Genomic DNA, 23078 nt, shown 5'->3' with positions numbered 1-23078 from the left:
GTCTCTTATGCCAGCACGGCTGGCTCTGAACCTGCGTGATCCTCCTGTCTCCACCTCCCAAGTGCAGGGATTACAAGCGTGCGCCACCACGCCCGGCCTCATTTAAATTTTGAAAGGGTTTATTTTGTCAGATCTCACCCACTTCGGTTCAGAGGACAAATGACAGTGTGCTATGTCTTCTATAAGTTATAACTACCCCACCTGCTCCTATACCACAGGCTTCATGTTTGCAAAACAACATTTTCTCTCTCTCATGGATATTAGTAGATTTGAAATAAAATTCAAGTGATTTATTTATGTATTTTTTATTTTTATAGTACTGGAGATTGAATTCAGGGCATTACACAGGCTAATCAAATTCTTTAACCCTAAGCTACATTCCATCCCTCACATTATTTGTTACTTTTTTTTGTGTGTGGTGGTGGTAGTACTGGGTTTGAACTCAGGTGTTCTACTTCTGAGCTATACCCCTATTCTTTTTGTAATTTTGAAATTACAAATTCTTTTTTAATTTTGAAACAGGTTCTTGCTAAGTTACCACGCAGTGGCCTTATACCTGTGATCTTCCTTTCTTAGTACTAGGATTGCGATGTGAACCACCATACCAGTTTTCAATTGACTGTTCATGATAAAGGGTCACTCCTAATTGATGGATGTCAGGGAGAAAGAAGAGATCGTGTTTCTAGCGGTGTTAATATGAAAATTGACATTCAAGTTTGATTCATTTGGTTGTTGTTTAATGTGATTAACAATTTTATTTTTCATTTCTCCTTTGTAGGTATGTGAAAGCAAGAACAGAACTAACATGGGATTATAATTATGAAGTTGGGACTGTGCCTGACAAGGAAATACTCTGTCAATGTGGGGTTAATAAATGTAGAAAAAAAGTATTATAAATATGTAGCTAATGCCTGTTCATGAAATTAGTTTATCAGGTTCAAATTGGAGCCTTGCAAAAGAACCCTCAGTCATCTGTTGAATAAGTATAGGTTGCTGTTCACCAAGGTAATTCTTCTCATCTCTACCTGTTCAGAGATTCATATTTTATTTCTAGCTTTATTTCTGTGACTTAGAAATGCCAGAAACAAAGTTAAAACATTTTCATCTGCATAAGCTAGCACTTGTTTTTACTGCTGTTACACTGTACATGAGTTGAATGGAGCTGTATATTTTATATGAAATGCCACTGTATGATTTATAACTTATCTGTAAATTGTATATTAAGGAAAACAAAAGTTAAAATAGAATTCAGCTATTTCTAAATTGCTTCTTTGATTATTTTAGTTTATACCCACAAAGGCAAAATTGCACAGCTTTACCTACAATTTGGTGTTTAATTCCTGGCACATAATTTACTGTGATGGGCAACAGAACCTGAAAAATGTGTGTGTGTGTGTGTGTGTGTGTGTGTGTGTGTGTGTGTGTGTGTGTTTTTGCAGGTCTGGGGATGGAACCCAGGGGCATTTGACCTCCGAGCTACACCCCCTGCCCTATTTTTTATTCTTTATTTTGAAATAGTCTCACTAAGTTGCGGAGAGCCTCACTAAGTAGCTGAGGCTGTCCATGAACCTCCATCCTCCAGTCTCAGCCTCCCAAATACTGGGATTACAAGTGTGTGCCACCATGCCTGGCTGAAGAATATTTAAGAACTAATTTTATGCATATTACCCCAAATATTTTTTGGTTTTGGTGTTTTGGTTTCGTGTGTGTGTGTGCGTGTGTGTGCACGCGCACGCGCGCGCACACATGAATGTGGTGATGGCCTCATGCATGTTAGTCCACTACTCCACCACTAATTTTTTTTTTTTTTTTGGTGGTACTGGGGGTGGAACCCAGGGGCTTTCTACCTCTGGGCTATACTCCCAGGCCTTTTTTATATTTTATTTGGAAACAGGGTCTCACTAAGTTGCTGAGAGCCTCACTAAGTAGCTGAGGCTGGCTTCAAACCTGTGCAATCCTCCTGTCTCAGCCTCCCAAGCGCGGGGATTACAAGCGTGCACCACCACGCCTGGCCACCACTGAGTAATTTTATCAGGGTCTCACTGAGAAGGGATGAGGCCCTCATCCCTTCTAAGTACTATAATAACACTTGCTGAAGAAATTACATCTGGCTCCCTGAACCACTGTCTTATCAGCCATTTGAGTGGGAGGAGCAGCTCTTCAGTAAGGTTGTCAGACTCTTTGAGATTAAGTTTTTTCAGTTTCCTTTCATTACTTCAATACAGACAGGACAAAAGGGAGTACAAACTTGGAGAAATTTTAATATTTTGTGCAAAATGGAGTAAAGCTGTAAGTAAAAGAAACCTTGAAATGAATAAAAATTATCTTCGATCAGCTGGACAGAATTGCTCTGGGCACTTCAGAAACACAAGAAAAAGCCAGGAGTGGTGGCACATGCCTGTAATACCAGTAATTGGGAGGCAGAGCCAGTATGATTGCAGGTTCGATGTCAGGGTCAGTGTCAGCAACTTAGACCGTGTTTTGAAATAAAAAGGGCTATAGGTATAGTAGCTCAGAGGTATACCCAATACCGAAAAAAAAGGGAAAAAAAAAAAGCACACATACACAAGAGAAGAAAACAATCCTGGGCTCTACAATCCAAAATAACCTCTTGGTATGTCCTGGGCTTGATTTTCTATAGAAAAGAAAGAGTTAACCACTTTGCTATAGGTTACCGCCCCTGAGTCAGTAGTGGAAAAGGAGACTTAGACCCTCTAAGAGTCGAAACTAATTTTATCCCTAAGAGAAAAATCTACATTCAGCTGCCAGGAATTCCTAAGAAGCTGGATGGGAATATTATTTTGCAAAGGAGTAATTAAAAGTAATTCTATGGGGACTGAGGCAAGAGGATAGTGAGTTCACGGCCAGCACAGGCAACATAGCAAGACCCTGTTTCAAAATAAAAGGGAAAGCGAAGCACAGTGGTGCAGCCTGTAATCCCAGCTGTTCAGGAGGCTGAGGCAAAAAGATCAAAAGTTTCATTTGATGGCTGGCATGGTGGTGCACTCTTTTAATTCCAGCATTTGGGAGGCTGAGGTGGGAGGATCATAGCTTAGAAGGAGAATGCCCCTGGATTCCGTCCCCAGTACCGAAGAGGATAAAAAGTTTGATTTGAGGCTAGACTGGGCAACTGAGACAAAGACCACAGGTTTGAGATGAGTCTCAGAAATTTAGTGAGTCTCTGTTTTAAAGTAAATATAATAGGTCTGGGGTTGTAGCTCACATGGAATGTCCATGGGTTTCAATCCTCAGTACTACACACACACACACACACACACACACACACACACACACACACACACGGATTACAAAACTATGAGGGGGGGGGTTACAAAACCAGAAACTAGCAGACCCTAGGAGCCCAAGGTTTGTTCTTGATCGCCAGGTAGAAGGAGGACTGTATCTTTCCAGGTCAAAAAACCCTGAAGAAACTGATATTAGGGGATTTCTCAGCAAAGCAGCTCAGGCAGGCCATGTACAGTAGCCAAAGAGGCCTTTCTCACACAGTCCATTAACTGTAAGTAAACTACAAACTGAAGAAGGCCTCCAATGTGAGGGACCGAAGCACACATAAAGAAAAGGCCAGGACAGAATATGCAGGAAAAATAGGTATGAATGCATGTGTGCATATATGTATATAGATAAATATATCATCAGAGATAAAGTTTTCAGACTGAAAGATTTCACCAGATACCCACTACAAAGGATAAAAATGGACCCTTACCAAGGCAGAACACTGGGAGAAAAATAATCCTGTTAAGTTTCAAGATAAGAATTCCATTCCCTGCCAAAATAGTAATCAAGTGTAAGAGCAAAGTCAAAGAGACTTTTCCAGACATGCATAGCTTCTAAACATTTCCTATTTTTCCTTTTCAAAAGCCATTGGAAACCGGGCCTCGTGGCGCACGCTTGTAATCTCAGCATTAGGGGAGGCTGAGACCGGAGAATCTCAGTTTGCAGACACCCTCAGCTACTTAGTGAGGCCCTCCGTAACTTAGTGAGACCCTGTGTCAAAATAAAAATAGGGCAGGGGGTGTAGCTCAGAGGTAGACTGCCCCTGGGTTCCATCCCCAGACCCACAAAAAAAGAAAAAGAAAGAAAGCTATTGGGCCCCAGTGTCATAGTACACATCTTTTGAAAGGCTCCATTTTAAAAGAAAAAGTATAAGCCCCTAGCAACCAGCTAATAGTTAAAAAATATAGGCTTGAGAATGAGAAATATGCAATAAGCACGCCCTGTTTCAGGAATCCACCTAGCATCTTACCTATGCTGACTGGGTCAGCGCGCCCTGTGCCGGGAACCTGCTGACTACACCTAGTATCTTACGTAACATTTGACCACAGAATGTAGTTTTCAAATGATTCTGTAATTTCCTGTAAGCGCATGCAATCTGGCCAAATCCCCCCCTAACTAGTGGTCTTTTCCCTATAAATACCCTCAGTCCCAGTCGCTCGAGGTCGATCTCTGCTCCTGTGTGAGTTACAAGTTGGCCCCAGTGCACTGGCTCTTTAATAAACCTTTTGCGTTTGCATCAAGGAAGTCTCTCATGTGTACTTGGATGTCGCTTATCCCAAGGCTTGATTGAGGGTCTCCCCTCTGCGGGGGTCTTTCACTATAATCCCATGGATGACAACTTTGAGGGCAGCCTCTGTAATTTAGTGAAACTCTATCACAAAAAATGAAAAAAAGGGCTAAAGATATAATTCAGTGCTCAGGGTTCAACCCCCAATACAAAAAGAAAATAATAGGATTTAACTGGAAACATCTGACAGAAGAGACAAAGGGAATCTTTAGGGTAATGATGGACGATGCTAGCTTTGGGAACCAGTCCAGGCTAAAACATCAAGATTTCCGGAGAAATATACCCCAAGAGGATGAGACTAATAGAATATTTTAGGTTTCTGAATATCAGATAGACTCCAAAGACATCTCAAGGAAATATTGGCTGATCCACAATAATCTCTTTGCACAAAAAATATTCGATCAATTTATTTTAGTGTACTGCCTTAAATGCTTAGACCTTTACTGTGAATAAGTGGGCTTCTCGACTCATCTGTCTGTAGACAGTTGGGTTGCAGAATTTTGTTGCTTTTTCTGGGACATTGGTTTCCCATTTTCTAAAATAATTTTATGTTCAATTTTTATCTAGTTCTTTATTTTAAAGAAATTTAGGTTCAAACTTAAAATAGATTTATATGAAAGGTAACTAAATTAAGTTCAAATAAATAATCTCTCAAAAACCAAATTAATTATTTTTGGGAGTTCTGGGATTAAACCCAGGGTAGCTTTACCACTGAGCTATTATATCCTCAGCCATTTGTATGTATGTATGTATGTATGTATTTTGCAGAACAAGGGATTAAACCCAGAGGCATTCTACCTCTGAGGTACACCCCCAGCCTATTTTTAAAAGTTCTATTTTGAAACAGTCTCACTGGTTGATGAGTCTCACTACTGCTGAGGCTGTCCTCAAACCTGCAGTCCTTCTGTCTCAACCCCAACCTGGTTTTTTGTTGTTGTTTTGTTTTGGCGGTACTAGGGATGGAACCCAGAGGCATTCTACCTCCTAGCTACACCCCCAGCCCTACTTTTTTATTCTTTATTTTGAAATGGGTCCTCTCACTGAGTTGTAAAGGGCCTAAGTAGTAGCTGAGGCTGTCCAGAACCATGAACCTCCTGTCTCAGTTTCCCAAATGCTGGGACTACAAGCCTGCACCACCACACCTAGCTCAAAGTCTTTCTTGGGACAATCCAAATTGCTCCTTTTTCTGCCATCCCCAATTTGCATTTTCCTCTTTTTAGAACCTCCTCAAAGTCCAAGACACAAAGTTTTCCTTTAATTCAACAAATCTATTATAGGCTTCTATCCCAGAATAAGTTTAGATATTTGTGTTGTATATGTATAGATGTGTGTATTATACACACACACACAAAATATATATATATATATATATATATATATATATATATATATATATATGCACTAAAAATGTCCTCTTGTGTGGTGCTCTGTTCCCGTGGGTGCTGCTAAATAAAGGCATGCTACTGGCAATCGGATTTTAGGGTTGGTTAATTCTGTGTCGTTTAAGATATGCCTATTTAAACAGGGCAAGGTGGCACTCGCCTGTAATCCCAGTACTTGGGAGGCTGAGATTGGAGGATGGCAGGTAGTAGCCAGGGCTTGACAATTTAGCAAAATAAAAATAAGAAGGAAGCCAGGCATGGAGGTGCACGCTTGTAATCCCAGCATTCGAGATGCTGATACAGAAGGACCTGGGTGCGCAGACAGCTTCAGCTACTTGCTGAAGTCCTCCACAACTTAGTAAGACCCTGTTTAAAATAAATTTTAAAAAAAATACAGCTGGGAGTGTAGCTCAGAGGTAGAATACCCCCTGGGTTCGATCCCCAGTATCCCCTTCGGAAAAATCCAAAATTAGAATTAAAAAATATCCATGTTGCCAGGCATGGTGGTGCAAGTGTGTCATCCCAGAATTCAGGAGGCTGAGACCTGAGGATCAAGGTTCACAGAAGTCTCAGCTACTTAGCAGGCCCTCTGCAACTCAGTGAGACCCGCTTTCAAAATAAAGGATCGAAGCCGGGCGTGGTGGGGCACGCCTGTCATCCCCGCCTTTGGGAGGCTGAGACAGCAGGATCGCACAGGTTCGAAGCCAGCCTCGGCTACTTAGTGAGACCTTGTTTCCAAAAATAATTATATATATACATACATACAAACACACACACACACACACACACACACACACACACACACACACACACATATATAGTGGGAGTGTAGCCCGGAGGTAGAAAAACCCCTGGGTTCTACTCCCAGTAACACACACACACACACACACACACACACACACACACACACACACACACACACACACTCAAGCCCGGGGCCGGCGCTCGGCGCCCCGCCCGCGCAGCACTTCCGCCCGCCATGGCCCAGGCGCCGCCCGGCCCTCCGCGCGCCCCCGAGCCCCCCGAGCCGGGCCCCGCGCTGCCGCGCCCCACCGGTGAGTCCCGGGGCGGGGTGGGGGGCAGCCTCCCGGCGCAGCCTCGCTCGCCCGGCCTCGCCCGCCCGGCCTCCGCGGAGCCCGGCCCGTGCGGAGCGGGAGCGGCCCGGGGGGCGGAGGCGGCGGGCCGGATGGGGACCGCAGCCGGCGGCGGGGCTGCAGGAGGGGGCTCAGCGCCCGGGCTCCGTCGATTCCCTCCATGTCTGGAATGACCTCCAACCGGATATGTCCAAAGAGAAATTTTTTTTGTACTGGGGATGGAACCCAGGGGCATTCTACCTCCCGGCTACAGCCCAGCTTTTTATTCTTTAATTTGGAAGCCGAGCTGGCCGCGAACCGCGAGCTTCCTGCCTCGGCCCGAGTGCCGGGATGGCCAGAGTTCCGCCACCTCCGGCCTCCAAGAGAACTCTTACCACCAGAATGCCTTAAACAGGAACCGGGCCCAGGGTTTTGACAGTATAGCCGTACCTTATTGGAAGGGAATTGTAATTGGAGTTAGAGGATTAGTGAACCTCATTCTGTGAGTTTCGCATACCTTTCTTTGGGGGTGGGGGGGCAATACTGGGGATTGAACCCGGGGACATTCTAAGTGTGCTACACTCCCAGCCTTATTTTATTTTCTATTTTGAAACTGTCACTTAAGTTATGGAGCATCCTCCAGTCTCTGCCTCCCAAATACTGGGTGTACAAGTGTGCCCCACCACGCGTGGTTTACTCATTATTAAGTGACAGGATATGTTCCTTGGCCACCTTCCTGAAGACGTCAGATCGGTGCCCTGGTGGGCTGCCCTGGTGGGCTTTAAGGCCATCTCCATGTAGTGATCGTGTGCGGAGCCTATGGCTGTAGAGGCCGCAGCCTTAGCAATTCATTCCCGGGCAGAGGTGGGCCTAGAGTTTGCCAAAAAGTGGAGAATTGCTGTGTTGTTTGCATTTAGTCTTCCTTCTTTTCCAGGCTTGTAATGTTTGTGCAGCTTTGGTTCTTGGTCATCAACTTCAGGTTTAAGAACTCCAAAATCCTATAATCGTGTTGGATCAGTCGTGAGTCCATAGGTTTGCTAAACCCATGAGAAGGACCCTAGGGAAGTTCTGATCTTCATTGCTCTTGGCTTGATCTGATAGAGACCAATGTGCTCTTCCCTAAAGCACCCCAGCCCCCACGCCGCGTCCACAGGTATCTCTCCTATCTGAATCTCATGTGTGTGTGTACGCACGCATGTTTCGCTAGGGATTGAATCCAGGGACATTCTACCTCTGAGCTAACCCCCAGGCCTTTTTAAATTTTTTGGTTTTGAAATGGTCTCACTAGGTTGCCGAGTCTTGCTAAATTTCTTTTTTTTTTTTTTTTTTTTTTTTTTTGGTGGTACTGGGGTTCCTGGAAGCCCTTCTACCTTAGGGCTACACCCCAGACCTATTTTATACTTTTATTTGGAAACAGGGTCTCTTAAAACCAGCGCGGCTGGCTTCCTCCTGTCTCCGCCTCCCAAGCCTGGGGATTACAAGCGTGCGCCACCACGCCCAGCGAGTCTTGCTAAATTTCTGAGTCTGGTCTGAACTGCAATCCTCCTATCTCAGCCTCCCAAGCACTGGGATTACAGGCATGCACCACCACAACCTGGCTTCTATCTGAATCTATAGGGATCCTGCATTCAGATGGCAAAAGATACAAAGTTGTCCAAATGTATTTGGTCTAAAAGTTCCAGATGACATATTCTAAGATGTTGGCAAGTAAGGAACGCCTGCCTGTCCATGTAAAGGCCCTCAGTGTGACTCCTTCAGCTACAGAGAGTGACATGCCTCCTCTAGTCTAGAAGAATACAGGAGCTACGATCTTTTAGGACATTGTGATATGGGGTGTGTTAGCAGGAAAAAAGCCAGTATAAGCTTCTGTCCATCAGCACTAGAGACGAATCCCTGTCGGATCACAGCAGTGTGTCGCCAGGTGTTCCTAGATGCCAAGATCCAAGGAGCCCAAGTACTTAGGAGCGCGGCTCAGACAGGCACAGAGCCGCCAGAGCGAGCCCAGTGGCCCGCTCAGTTTTGGCCCGCGCAGCACACTTGCACAGCAAAGGCAAGTGCGTGTCCTGTCAGTGAGTCAGCTTTCTGTCACTGTGCCAAATACCTAGGAGGAAAGGTTTATTTGGGCTCACTGTTCCAGAGGTTTCAGTCCATGGCTGGCTGGCTCTGTTGCATTTCTACCTGAGGAGAGGTAGAAACATCAAGGCAGTAAGCAACAGGAAAGCTGCCCCGCTCCTTGCAGCCAGGAACAAAGAGAACTCCAGGAAGGGGCCAGGGATAGGACAGACCTTTCCATGGCTGACCCCCAGTGACCTCCTTCCTCAAGTAGGCCCCACCTCCCATAGTGAACGTGCTGCCTTGGCTACACCCCTCATTTTTGCCTGAGTGTGTGTGTGTGTGTGTGTGTGTGTGTGTGTGTGTGTGTATGTGGTTTGTTTTCTTGTTTCTTTTGTTTGGGTACTGGGGATTGAACCCAGGGGCATTCAACCTCCAAGCTACACTCCCCCATTCCTTTTTTTGTTTTTGTTTTTGAAACAGGTTCTCTCTAGGTTTTTGAGTCTTGCTAAGTTGATGAGGCTAGTCTCAAACCTGCGATATTTTTGTCTCAGCTTCCTAAGTACTAGGATTGGTTTAATTTTTGCCTTTTTAATGAGACTTCTAGGAATTTTTTACTGACAGCTGTGGTTCATCTTTGTTTCTTGTTTTATATTCTGTTGGACAGGGCTGATCTAGAGCACCCAACACAGGGGTTCACACACAAGAAGTAACCCCCAAATTATTGGTCCTTTTATCTATTTTTTATTTTTAATTTAATTTATTTATTTTGCAGTACTGGGGAATGAACCCATCGGCATTCTAACTCTGAGCTTCACCCCCAGCCCTATTTTTATTCTTTATTTTGAAACAAGATTTCACTAAGTTGTGGAGGACGTTAGTGGTAGCTGAGGCTGGCCGTGAACCTGCGATCCTCAAGTACTAGGATTATAAGCGTGCGCCACCATGCCTGGTTATTGGTCCTTTTAGATGAATGGAAAAACTAGTAGCCCATTCTGTCTAAGCTTTCACTCTCTCTGCCCTTTTCTTGGTGGGTGGGACTACTAATTAGTATCTTCAGAGAAAAGCCAAATCCAGGAAACAAATTAGTTACAGAAGAAAGTCATGTGAACTCAAATGCAGCCTTCTGACTACAAAATGAAGGGCCTAACTCAGAGTGAGAGTAAGAGCTAGAACCACAGAGAGCCGAAGACTGGATTATCAAAGGGACTCAAGTGATTAGTCTCACCTAAGTTTAAAACTTGCAACATTAAGTGGTAAAAATCAATCTTCGTTTCAAAACTAAATTTAGGATTAAATATAAAGCACTTTTCTATAGAAAACCAAAGGGATAAGAAGATGAACATTGCAACAGGCAAAAAAAAGAAATCTGATGCTTCTGTCCAAATTAACCTCTTAACTGACACCAGCCGGCACCTCCTGGCAGCCGCTCCTGCTCCTCCTCTCTGCCTCCTTCCTTTTCCTGGCTCTTCTTCCCTTAGGCGTCTTTCCCTGGGCGCGGCGGCCCACGCTCGTGATCACAGTACTGGGAGGCTGAGACAGAGGACAGGCCAGCCTCAGCTACTTAGCAAGGCCACCTGCAATTCAGTGAGACCCTGTTTCAAAATAAAGAGTAAAAAATAGGGCTGGGGGTGTAGCTCAGAAGTAGAATGCCCCTGGGTTCAATCTCCAGCACTGAGATAAATAATGTAAAAATTAAAATAAAAAAAATACATTTCTACCTTTGTGTATCTTTCTCTTTTAACTACTCGTATTAATGAACTAAAGCACATGTAAAGTGCACTGCTCACTCCTTTTGAATACAGTATGGCATAGAGACAGAATTTTGTTTTGTTACAGTTCTCTTGAATATATTGTTGTTTTCTTGTTGATTTGTAATGGTAATAACTTTTATTATTATTGTGATACATTATTACGATTGAGAGCTTGCTATATGAATAGGGCAGTGTTTTGAGAGCTTTGCTTATATTTAAATTCCTGGTTGTGTTCCTTAAGTAAAGGTTTTACTCATTTTTAGGCATTTTTAAATGAATTAAATTTTTTTTTTCCTTTTTTGCAATACTGGGGTGGAACCTAGGGATATTCTTACCTCTGAGAGACACCCCCAGCCCAATTTTTTTATTTTTTATTTTTTTTTTTCAGGTCTGGGGATGGAACCAAGGGGAATTCGACCTCTGAGCTACATCCCTTGCCCTATTTTTCATTCTATTTAATTTATTTTTTTGTGGTGATACTGGGGTTCCTGGAAACCCTTCTACCTCCAGGCTACACTCTCAGACCCATTTTATGTTTTTTTTGTTTGTTTGTTTTTTGTTTTTTTTTTTTTACTTGAAAATAGGGTCTCTTAAGCCAGCTAGGCTGGCTTCGAACTTGTGCGATCCTCCTGTCTCTGCCTCCCAAGCGCGGGGATTACAAGCATGCGCTACCACGCCCAGCTTCATTCTTTATTTTTTTTATTATTATTATTATTTTTTTTTGGTGGTACTGGGGTTCCTGGAAGCCCTTCTATCTCCGGGCTACACTCCCAGACTTATTTTATACTTTTTTATATTTGGAAACAGGGTCTCCTAAGCCAGCGCGGCTGGCTTCGAACCTGCGCGATCCTCCTGTCTCCGCCTCGGGGATTACAAGCGTGCGCCACCACGCCCGGCTTCATTCTTTATTTTAAGACAGGGTCTCACTAAATTGCAGAGGGCCTCACTAAGTAGCTGAGGCTGTCCACAAACCACAATCCTTCGGTCTCAGCCTCCTGAATGCTGGAGTTACAAGTGTGTGCCACCATGCCCAGCTCTTTATTCTTATGTTTGAAACAGGGTCTCACTGAGTTGCAAAGGGCCTCACTGAGTAGCTAAGGCTGTCCCCAAACTGTGATCCTCCTGTTTCAGCCTCCTGAATGCTGGGATTAAAAGCATGTGCCACCACGCCCAGCTAAATGAATTAATTTTTTATTAACCCCAAAACATACAAAATAAAGTTGCTTTTCCACTTGAATCTTTATTTTTTTAGTCTTTCTGGGAGTTGAGACTTAAGAAAAACAAGTGCCCTACCTTCTGCTTTTAAGGCTGGAGGAAGTTAACAAGAACGTGAAATTTTACTTTTTCATTTCTCACCAGGGATGTTACTTATAGGTGTCTTTCAGGTTGCAGAAAAGATGGAAAAAAGGATATGTGCTCTCTGTCCCAAAGATGTGGAGTATAGTGTCCTGTACTTTGCACAATCAGAGAATATAGCTGCTCATGAAAATTGTTTGGTAAGTTACTTGAAAGCTTACTTCAAGCTGGACATGGTGGCACACGCTTGTAATCCCAGTACTTGGGAGGCTAAGACAGGAATATTGCAGGTTTGAGGCCAGCCTCAGCAACTTACTGAGACCCTTCACAACTTAGTGAGACCCTGTTTCAAAAAATAGGGCTGGGGCCAGTGTGGTGGTGCAGGCTTATAATCCTTGTGCTTGGGAGGCGGAGACAGGAGGATTGTGCAGGTTCGAAGCCAGCCGTGCTGGTTTAAGAGACCCTGTTTCCAAATAAAAAAGCATAAAAATAGATCTGGGAGTGTAGCCCGGAGGTAAGAGGGTTTCCAGGAACCCCAGTACCACCAAAAAAAAAAAAAATAGGGCTAGGGGTATAGCTCAGAGGTTCCATCCTCAGTACTGAAAAGAAAAAAAAAAAAAAAAGAAAGAAAAGAAAACTTACTTTAAACAGCCTGAGTATTTCGAGGGTGTGACATATCAGAATAGATAAGTGGTACTTTGGATATAAGAAATAATGAGATGGGGCCGGGTGTGGTGGTGCACGCTTGTATTCCCCGTGCTTGGGAGGCTGAGACAGGAGGATCGCGCAGGTTAGAAGCCGGCCTTGCTGGCTTAAGAGACCCTGTTTCCAAATAAAACTATAAAATAGGTCTGGGAGTATAGCCCAGAGGTAGAAGGCCCCTGGGTTCCATCCCCAGTACCATCAACAACAACAAAAAAAAAGGAGTTGGCCTTTACTTGGGTTTTAAGTGGGGATTGGGGTGCATAATTTTCTAACTTTATTTCAGATCTCATTACTTTAGGATTACTTTTAATTTTATTTATAATTGGTCAAACACACAAAGAAAAAATTATGGTAAAGAAGCTCCTTAAAAGATATTTTTTTTTTTCTGGGAGAAACTTAATCATTTTAAAGCTTCATGAGGCAAGATATGTTTCAATTTAAAACACTAAGAAACAGTACTATCAATGAAAAAGGGAATCGACTTCTAAGTGTACCAAAAGGGATGTAGGGATGTAGGGCAAATGAGGGGGAAATTTGCATTTGTTGAGGTACAAACAGGAGTGTTCCATAGAAAGGCATTAATTATCATTAACGGCAAACCCCGCAAATACAAAATAAAGCGCAAATCACTGGTCACATAATTCAAAATTCACATATCATAAACTCAAGACAAAAATTCAAGTTATAGCCATTTACTCCACAGACATTATCCACAGAAGCACTTAGCCAATTTGTCCACAGTGATTCCTTATGCACTCCATAAAGGCTTCTGTAAAAAATGACACTGTAGCTGGGCGTGGTGGCGCACGCTTTTAAGCCCCCCCCACACCACCACCACCACCACCACCCACCCCCGCGCTTAAGAGGCAGAGACAGGAGGATCGCATAGGTTTGAAGCCAGCCTTGCTGGCTTAAGAGACCCTGTTTCCAAATAAAAATATAAAACATAGGTGTCTGGGAGTGTAGCCCGGAGGTAGAAAGGTTCCCAGGAACCCCAGTACTGCACACACACAAAAAATGACACTGTATACAAACCTGTACACCAGTCCACCAGAGCGATTCACCATCTCCCAAGGGGAGTTATCAACTTAGAGCAGGATACCTGAGGCTTCATGTCTTTAGTTGCCTTATCATAATCCCAAATACACATTTTAGGGTTTTAATTTGTAACGATACTTTCCTTGAATATGTACACTATGGTTAAAAATTTAAAAAAATAAAATAATCACTTGAAGGAGCTGATCCTTCCCACTCCATCTGAGAGACTTCATCTGGCTGTGGTGCCTTAAAATATATTTTAATCAAGTATTTCAGATATAACAGACATGTGTAGATCTTCCACCCAGATAATTTCTGTCAAACTCTACAGATTGTTGAATTTATCAATGATGATAAACATAACTCTAAGTCTTTCATTTTAAAATACTGTTCCATCCGGTGACTATGTCATCACCTTTTCTCCTGTGAATGGACATTTATGTTTTCTCAGTTCTATTTCTCTGACTAACAAGTTGGGAACATTTTTGTTCAGGTCTCTTTCTATATGTGAGGATTTCTCTAGTCTACGGTTTTGTATTTGTCAGCATGTTCACAGCTATAATCTAAAGAACTGACCACATAACTTAGAGGAAGGAGGCCTTATTGGCTCAGTTTGGGGATGAGTCCACGTGAGGCCAGGGATGGCAGATCTTGGGGTATGTCGGCAGGAACGGAGAGGGAGAACAAAGCCTCACATCACAGAGGCCAGAACCAGCCAGAGTGAGGAAGAACTCTGATGCCCAGAGCCCACCTTCTGCAGCCCACCATACCAGCCCAGGCCGCCACCTGGAGAAATCCTGCCTGAGACATTTGTTTTTCCAAATATTTATATAAAACAGATCCTTCTGGGTGTGGAGGCACATGCCCATAATCTCTGTACTTAGGAGGCTGAGACGGGAGGATCACAGGTTCTAGGACAGTTTCATCAGTGTAGTGAGACTCTAAACCATTTCAGCCGGGTGTGGTGGCGCACGCTTGTAATCTCCACGCCTGGGAGACGGAGACAGGAGGATCGCGCAGGTTCGAAGCCAGCCTCAGCTGGCTTGAGAGACCCTGTTTCCAAATAAAAATATAAAGTAGGTCTGGGAGTATAGCCCGAATAAAGGTTCCATCCCCAGTACCACCAAAAATAAATAAATAAATAAAATAAAAAATAAACCCTGTTTCAAAACAAAACATAAAGACCTGGGGTTGTAACTGAGAGGTAGAATGTCCCAGAGTTCAATCCTACACACACACACACACACAGGCTGGGTGTGTAGCTGAGACTAGATTGCCTCTGGGTTCAACACCTAGTACCATACACTCACAAAAGATATAGATCTGAATGTTTTATACATGTTGGTTTTTAGTTTTACTTATGTTGTGTTTGTCAGAATTTTTTTCCCCATAAGATACTGGTGGAGCCCTTCTCCCCTAAGTTAGTGGCAGAGTACTTGCCCAGGTGCACAGCCACCAGTGGAAGGAAGGGAGTGAAGGAGGGAAAGGGGACAGCAGGCCTTGGCTCTTTGTTTTTTTGTTTTTTGTTTTTTGTGGGGTTTTTTTGGTGGTGGTACTGGGGTTCCTGGAAACCCTTCTACCTCCAGGCTACACTCCCAGACCTGTTTTTTTATTTTTATTTTTATTTGGAAACAAGGTCTCTTAAGCCAGCATTGCTGGCTTCGAACCTGTGCGATCCTCCTGTCTCCGCCTCCCAAGCACAGGGATTCCACGCGTTTCACCACCACGCCCGGCTGGCCTTGGCAATTTGAAAAAAAAATTTTTTTTGAATTTCACAGACTCCTATTGGAATTTTTTTTGAATTATATTTATGTAGATGAGATGCTTTTACACATCTACCAGTAATTTCATTTACTTTAAAACCTGGCATTCAGTTTTTCTAAATATGCCCAATTGGGCATATACTGGTATCTCATGGTTTTAATTCACCTGAGGAATAATAAACTGAGCATCTTGGCCCTCTGTGTGCTTATTCACTATTCATCAATCTTAGGAAGTGTCTTCATATTTTCTGACCCACTCTTCTTTCTGGTAGGGCTGAGTTGGCCTTTCACATGTGCGGCTGATGCTCGACCCTGAGCCTATCCTTGCCCTTTTTGTCTGTCTCACTCTTGAGTTGTGTTAAGTATAGGCTGGATACTAATGCTTTCATAAGATATATGTATTGTAAATATTTTCTCCCAATCTCTGGTTTGCCTTGTTTTCTTAGAAGCATTGTCTTTCAAAGAGCAGGCCGGGCGTGGTGGCGCTTGTAATCCCTGTGCTTGGGAGGCGGAGACAGGAGGATCAAGCTGGTTCAGAGCCAGCCTTGCTGGCTTAAGAGACCCTTTTTCCAAATAAAAAAATATATAAAATAGATCTGGGAGTGTAGCCCAGAGATAGAAGGGCTTCCAGGAACTCCAGTACCACCAAAAAAAAAACAAAAAAGAAAGAAAAAAAAGAAAAACAAAGAGCAAAAATCTTAAATTTTGATAAAGTCTAATTTATTAACTTTTTCTTATGATTTCTTTGTATAAAAAATCTTTGAGCCAGGCATGGTGGCGCATGCTTGTAATCCCCACGCTTGGGAGGCGCAGGTTCGAAGCCAGCCGCGCTGGCATAAGAGACCCCATTTCAAAAATATAAAATCGGTCTGGGAGTGTAGCCCGGAGGTAGAAGGGCTTCCAGGAACCCCAGTACCACACACACACACACACAAAAATCTTTGAGCTGGGTGTGGTAGCGCACACTTGTAATCCCAGCATTCAGGAGACTGAGACCTGAGGATCACTTGTTCGTGGCCAGCCTCAGGTACTTAGGCCCTCCGCAACTCAGACCCTGTTTCAAAATAAAGAATAAAAAATAGGGCAGGGGTAGCTCAGAGGTAGACTGCCCAAGGGTTCCATCCCCAGTACTGCAAAAAAATTTTAAAAATCTTTGCCTATGCCAGTGTAGGAAAAATTTTACGTTTTTTCGTACCCTTTATTATCTCAGTCTATGTGTCACCGTAATCTTCATTTGGGAAGATGGATTGGATTCAGGTGGCACACAGAAACGTGGGCCAGCGTAAACATAAAAGGAGGTGTGTTGCAGGCAGGTCTGAGGAACAGGAATGGGAAAGCCATCAGCAGAGTCCTCTCTCAGCCCGTTTTTGCTTTTCTTTGAAGACTGCATCATTGCTCTGCCCGCATGGCTTCAGCTGTTGCTCAGAGCTTATTCCACACTCCTACAATAGGGAATGAGTGCAGCTCAGCTTGGCGTCAGGGTCCACCCAAGTCTAGTTAGCCGTTGGTGTCTAAGTTACAGAGTCTAAAACATGGCTGGGGATCAGGGTCACTCCCAAAGAAGCGGGTAGCTTATGGTGTGTTCATTCACCCTGAAAGTGGTCACTGTTGCACCCCCGATCCATCTTCCACTCCTGGTATTCTTCAGTATCATTTTCTGACTTGTAACTTTCAACATTAGTTTGTATTTATTCTTTTCTCCCCCGCCATCTACAGCTGTATTCTTCAGCACTTGTGGAATGTGAGGATCATGATCCACTTAATCAGGATAGAAATTTTGATGTAGAATCGGTAAAGAAAGAAATCCAGAGAGGAAGAAAGTTGGTAAGTGGAAATGATTTTATTGTTCATATGGGATGATCATACTCTTGGGGAGTACATGTAAAAAAGGGGAAAAATTATTGATACACCAGGTATAGAGAAGCATCTTCAAGGACAGAAAGAAGCTTAATATTTAAAAACGAACGACCACAGGCTTCGTTAGTGAAGTGATAGGAGTTGGAAAGCTGTTGGCTGGATGTGGAAGGAACCCCAACTCAGACTGGCTTTAATAAAGAGGGTGCTGATTTTCCCTCAACCAGAGGAAACACCCGCCTCCGTGGTGCAATGATGTCACCAGAGGCGCAGATGCTCCCCTGCTTTCTGTCCCCAGCATCAACTACTCCTCTCATAGGGTGGCTATGGCAGCAACTGGAGGCTTGTTCACATCCAGCAAAGATGGGTCCTCGCCACACACGGATAAGGGGCCTTCCTAAGTGGCCAGAATCTACCCCTGAGGTGGACATCTTAAGGGGTCTGGGAAGGAAGGCTGCTAAGGAGTTATCCTACTGGTCCACGGGGTCGCAGACTTACTATGTAAAAGGCCACTGGCAGCTTAGCAGACAGGTGTGAGGGCGCCACCCTCTGACCACCACCACAGTAGGTTAATGGCCAAAGACACACGTCCACTTGGTCCTGCATAGGTTAAACTCCCAGATACAGATCTAGTGATGCCCATTTTATAAGTAAAGAAAAAGAAACTCCAGAGTGAAAAAGAACAGTTTGGTGGAGTTCCACAAATTATGCTTTTTCAGTACTGTAGTAGATCCTGATGCAAGGCATAAAAACAAAGAGTATGGATTCTGACCTGGACGTGTATAGAAAATTGGACAGCCAGGCATGGTGGCGCACGCTTGTAATCCCCGCGCTTGGGAGGCGGAGACAGGAGGATCGCACAGGTTTGTAGCCAGCCGCGCTGGCTTAAGAGACCCTGTTTCCAAATAAAAAATACATAAACTAGGTCTGGGAGTGTAGCCTGAAAGTAGAAGGGTTTCCAGGAACCCCAGTACCACAGAAAGAAAGAAAGAAAGAAAGAAAGAAAGAAAGAAAGAAAGAAAGAAAGAAAGAAAGAAAGAAAGAAAGAAAGAAAGAAAGAAAGAAAGAAAAAAATTGGACACTGGCATGGTTTGTGCTGACACAGCGGCAGGGTCAGCACCACCCTCGCAGGCCTGCCCTCAGCTGCGCCCCGGGACCCCTTCCCGGGGTGTGGTGGGGGTGATGAAGGAAGATGGGCAGAGTGCCAGAGAGAGGGAGCAGGGTGCACCAAAGCAGATGGCAAGAAAGAGCAGAGCCAATTTATAAAACTTTAAGCATGTACCACCGTGGTATTTATTCTTTTTACTGAATTCCTGGAGTTTTGTTTTCCATGATTTAGAAAATCATTCTTTTGTTATTAAATTATCTACTCAGGGTTTTCACTGTAACAATCTGTCACAAACATCTTTGTACATATCTCCTTGTGTGCTTGAGTGTTTCTGCAGACACCTAGAAATGGGACTACTGAATCAGACAATTTTTTAATTTTTTAAATATTATTATTATTATTATTATTATTATTATTATTATTATTATTGGTGATACTGGGGTTCCTAGAAACCCTTCTACCTCCGGGCTACACTCCCAGACCTATTTTTATATTTTTTATTTGGAAACAGGGTCTCCTTAGCCAGCGCAGCTGGCTTCGAACCTGCGCGATCCTCCTGTTTCCGCCTCCCAAGCGCCTGGCCAGAGAATTTTTTTTAAATGATAAACTTTATCTGACAAAATGTCACCTGGGAAAAAGTACCAATTTATGCCTCTGCATCATGAATGAATGGGCACTTTTCCCAGCCTTTGACAAAAATGAGTGTCACTATTCTTGTTAATTTTTGCAAGTCTGATAGGAAACTCTTACCTTCCATCTTCTTGATCGCTGGGGAGGTTGAACATTACTTCTCTTCAGACACCTGCCACCTAAGCAGCTCCAGCGGTTCTTCACCAGTCTCCTGCAGTGTGTGCTCCCCTCGGCGCCACATCCGCCTCTCCAGTGGTCCTCTTCCAGACACCCCAGCCTCCCACTTCCTCCCCACCCACACACACGTGGCAAGTCCCCGACCCTGGGTACACCTGGCTGGCTGCTGTCTGCATTCATGGAGTAGCACCGGCATTTGAACATTTGGAGAAAAACCCATGAACGTGTGACTGACTTTAGATTCATGCTCACAAACCTCAGAAGGGCCCTCATCTCTGTTAAAACTCCTCCCACAGCCAGTCGCAGTAACACATGCCTGTAACCCCAGAACTTAGGAAGCTAATACAGGAGGATTGCAGGTTTGAGGCCAGCCTCGGCAACTTAGTGAGAGCCTATTTCAAATTTTTAAAAAATAAGAAGCTCAGTGGTAGAACACCCTGGGTTCAAGCCCCAGTATCACAAAATTAGATAAAGCCTCTCCCCACCCCGACCTCCTGACCTAAGGTGGCAATTATCATTCTTTAACCTTTCAGCTGTGTTCATCACCCGGCTGTCCACACCCTGCTTCTTGAAGTACCTTCTGCCTTGGCTACATCACCCAAGTTCCCTGGCTACTTTCTCCTCTCTACTCTACCTCTGAGATTTGTAGTGCCCTAAGGTTGTATCCCGGGCTCCCTCCTGATATAAACATCCTTCCTAGATGGCCTCATCTAGTTCCCACTGCTTAAATGCCATTTATGTGTCAGGGTCCCCTCCCTAGATTCCAGACTACCAACCTAACATCTCCATGGACATATAGAGCTGGCTGATAACACAAATCCATCCTCCCAACACATGCTCCATCGAACCTTCTTCTTCACCCCAGTAAACACCATTATTCATCTGTCACCCAGAGCAGAAGCCTAAGGATATTTTCCTCATCAGCATCTCAGCCCAACATCAAGCCCATTCGCAGTGTCTCCTGGGCGTATCTCACACCCTCCACCCACGTCAGTGTTGCGAGTCCACTGGAGCCAAGTCACTGGTGTTGCTCCCTCCATTACTGTTCAGATGGTTGATTCCCTGATTCTTCCCTGCCGTGCTATCCAGTTTGTTCTGTCTCTGCTGTGCTCATTCTCCACACAGTTGTCAGAAGATAAAACCCCTTTCTCCTTACTCCGACTTATCTCTGCATGGCCCTCCCGAGACGCTCCCCTGCCCACTTGCTGCTCCGGGAACGAGAGGCCATCCAGTTCCTCTTGCCAAGGAGGAGACTCTCGGCGCAAGGACTTAAGGGTCTCTGGCAAGACTTTCTCCCTGCCTTTTTGCATGAACGAGCTTATTATTCAAACCTCTGCTTCTCTGTCACTTCGTTAGAGGGGATATTTCACTGACCACCCAATCTGAAAAGCAACCCAATAGCACTTCACCTTATTTTAATTCTATACAGTGCATAAATCACTTTAGTGAGATGTTTTGTACTATTATTTGGAGTTTGCTTGTTGGTTCGTTAGTTTGCAGTGCCAGGGATCTAACGCAGAGCCTTTCCAATGGAAGGCAAGAATCCTGCCAGACTTAACCATCGTGCCTCCTCCTTACTAGAATGTACTTTTTAAAGGAAGATGCCTTCTCTGCTGTGTCTACTACTGTTTGTTCTTACTCTTGAATAATGTCTGCCACACATAGCTACTAAATACTAAAACTTAAGACAGTGAATGTCTCTTACATATTTATATTTCTTCCGTGATTTGCCTGTTACCATTTTTTCTGTACGTTATCTTAACCTTTATCTGATATGCTACGCATTTTTCTTTTCTTCTTTTCCTTACCTTTAAAATTCTCAAATGGAAGTTTATATTTTTTATATAGTCAGATCTTTTCCTTGTGACTTCTGGGTTTCCTGCCTTCCTTTGCCTCAATAATTTGCTTTATGTAATTAGAGTTTTAATCCATTTAAAATTTACTTGGGAGTGTACTGTGAGGTAGGGATTTTAGGGGGACCAAATAGCCAGTTGGTCCCCCAAAATTAAATTAACATTGTAATATGGTCTGCTTTGGAATTCCACCTTTTAGTCTTATTTCTCACCTACATTTTCATTTTCTTTATGTCTCTGTTGACCTTGGGATATTACAAGCAGTCTGGTTTGCAAGATGGCCTTGTGCCTCCCGTCACTCAGCTGGAGTATAATGGCGATCAGCCTTAGTCATGGCTGGGTAGGTTCCTGTGGCCAGAACCTGCCTAACCAGCTGTACATCACCTTGACATGTAAAACACTAGGTGGAAAAACAGAAGCAAGGGACCAAATAACTTCAATTAAGATGAAACTGTAAGAAACTGTAATTACTTGTTTTTTTGTTTTTTTGTTATTTTGTGGGTTTTTTTGCTATACTACATAGATTCCAAAGAGGCTCTCCTTACTTCATCTCACATTATCCTCAACAGCAACTCTGTAGGACAGTTATTACACCAGGGAGCAATTTAAGAGGAAGAAGTACTTGAGAGAGTGAGAGTGAGACAAGAGGATTGTAAGTTCAAGGCCGGCCTCAGCAACCTAGTGAGACGCTCAGCAACCTGGTAGCAAGACCCTGTTTCAAAATAGGAAGGGCTGTGGGTGCAGCTTGAAGGCAAAATGCGAGCTTAATCCCTAGTGCAAAAAACAAAAAACAAAAACTTAGGGCTGCTGGCTTAAATAACATAGTAATATCTTTAAGTTTTAACAAAGATTATGAAAAAACAGATGCTTACTCACTAAAATCTATTCTTCTGTAGAAATGCACATTTTGTGGTAAAAGAGGAGCCACCGTGGGATGCGATTTAAAATCCTGTGCCAAGAATTACCACTTTTTCTGTGCCAAGCAGGACCGCGCATTTCCACAGGCCGATGGAACTCATGGAATTTATAAGTATTTAATAAACAATTTTAAAACTATACTTGGGGGTTGGGGTATGGAATGGTTAGATTAAGACAAGGAGATTTTTAAATCTAAGTTTATGTAAATGATTTTCACATGAAAACACAGATTGGGGGACACCAGTTGGGAACCCAACTTCACAGCACCTTCTCTGAATATCAGGAAAAAAGCAATACTAGGTTTTATTTTACTTTTTTAGAATTTCCCTCCCTCCTATCCTTCCTGGTGCCACTTGTAATGACAGGAATGGCCTAAAGGGACACAGGAGACAAGGTCCAGTTCAAACCCATTCTCTTCTGCAAACAGGAAGAGACCTGGACTTCTATAGCCACAGGCTGTGTGTGGAGTAAGTGTAATTTCTACCATCATACTGATAAAAAGATACTTATCTCAGTGTTCTCAGTAATACAACTGGCGTTACAAAAGCATTATTTATTACACATCACTTTTGTAAGATTACTGTTAAAATGTTTTTTGAAATTCTACTCAGAGGCTAAATGTCTCCCCACGTAGGCACAGATCCAGGCACTATTTTATTAACTTATTTTAACAACCACTTTCTATGCCATGCATATTCTAAGTGCTTTGCAAATGTTAACTCATTTCAGTTCTTAGAACAGTCCAAGAAGGTAGATACCCTTATCCCATTTACAGATTAAGTGGCAGACCCTGGGCCACTTGGAGCTTTGCTCAGGTGCACCTCATGCTACAGAGGGCAGAGCAGGCGCCAGGCTCCTGAGGCCCTCGCCCTTCCCTGCTGCCAGCTCATCTT

General features: G+C 43.6%; 2 protein-coding genes across 3 annotated transcripts in view; both read left to right on the top strand.

The window, feature by feature from the left end:
• SETDB2 (SET domain bifurcated histone lysine methyltransferase 2) overlaps positions 1-896 on the top strand; it is a gene marked incomplete at both ends in the record, with an annotated part of 38064 nt that extends 37168 nt beyond the window's left edge. For both annotated transcript variants that reach the window (XM_080689080.1, XM_080689079.1), the window contains one exon: positions 779-896. In XM_080689080.1, the coding sequence (XP_080545206.1) occupies positions 779-896 (118 nt within the window). The remainder of the gene's footprint in view (positions 1-778) is intronic.
• A 6110-nt stretch (positions 897-7006) lies between these two features.
• The window catches only part of PHF11 (PHD finger protein 11), a gene marked incomplete at its 3' end in the record, with an annotated part of 28129 nt that continues 12057 nt past the window's right edge, over positions 7007-23078 (top strand). Inside the window, exons 1-4 of the mRNA XM_080689458.1 lie at positions 7007-7019; positions 12218-12339; positions 17362-17469; positions 22164-22297. Of these exons, the coding sequence (XP_080545584.1) occupies positions 12241-12339; positions 17362-17469; positions 22164-22297 (341 nt within the window). The 5' untranslated portion in view covers positions 7007-7019; positions 12218-12240. The remainder of the gene's footprint in view (positions 7020-12217; positions 12340-17361; positions 17470-22163; positions 22298-23078) is intronic.

Source organism: Muscardinus avellanarius (genome assembly GCF_963383645.1).
Source record: "Muscardinus avellanarius genome assembly, chromosome: 2".
NCBI classification, from domain to species: Eukaryota; Metazoa; Chordata; class Mammalia; order Rodentia; family Gliridae; genus Muscardinus; species Muscardinus avellanarius.
Note: the sequence above shows the minus strand (reverse complement) of the source record. Positions and strands in the feature narration are given on the sequence as shown.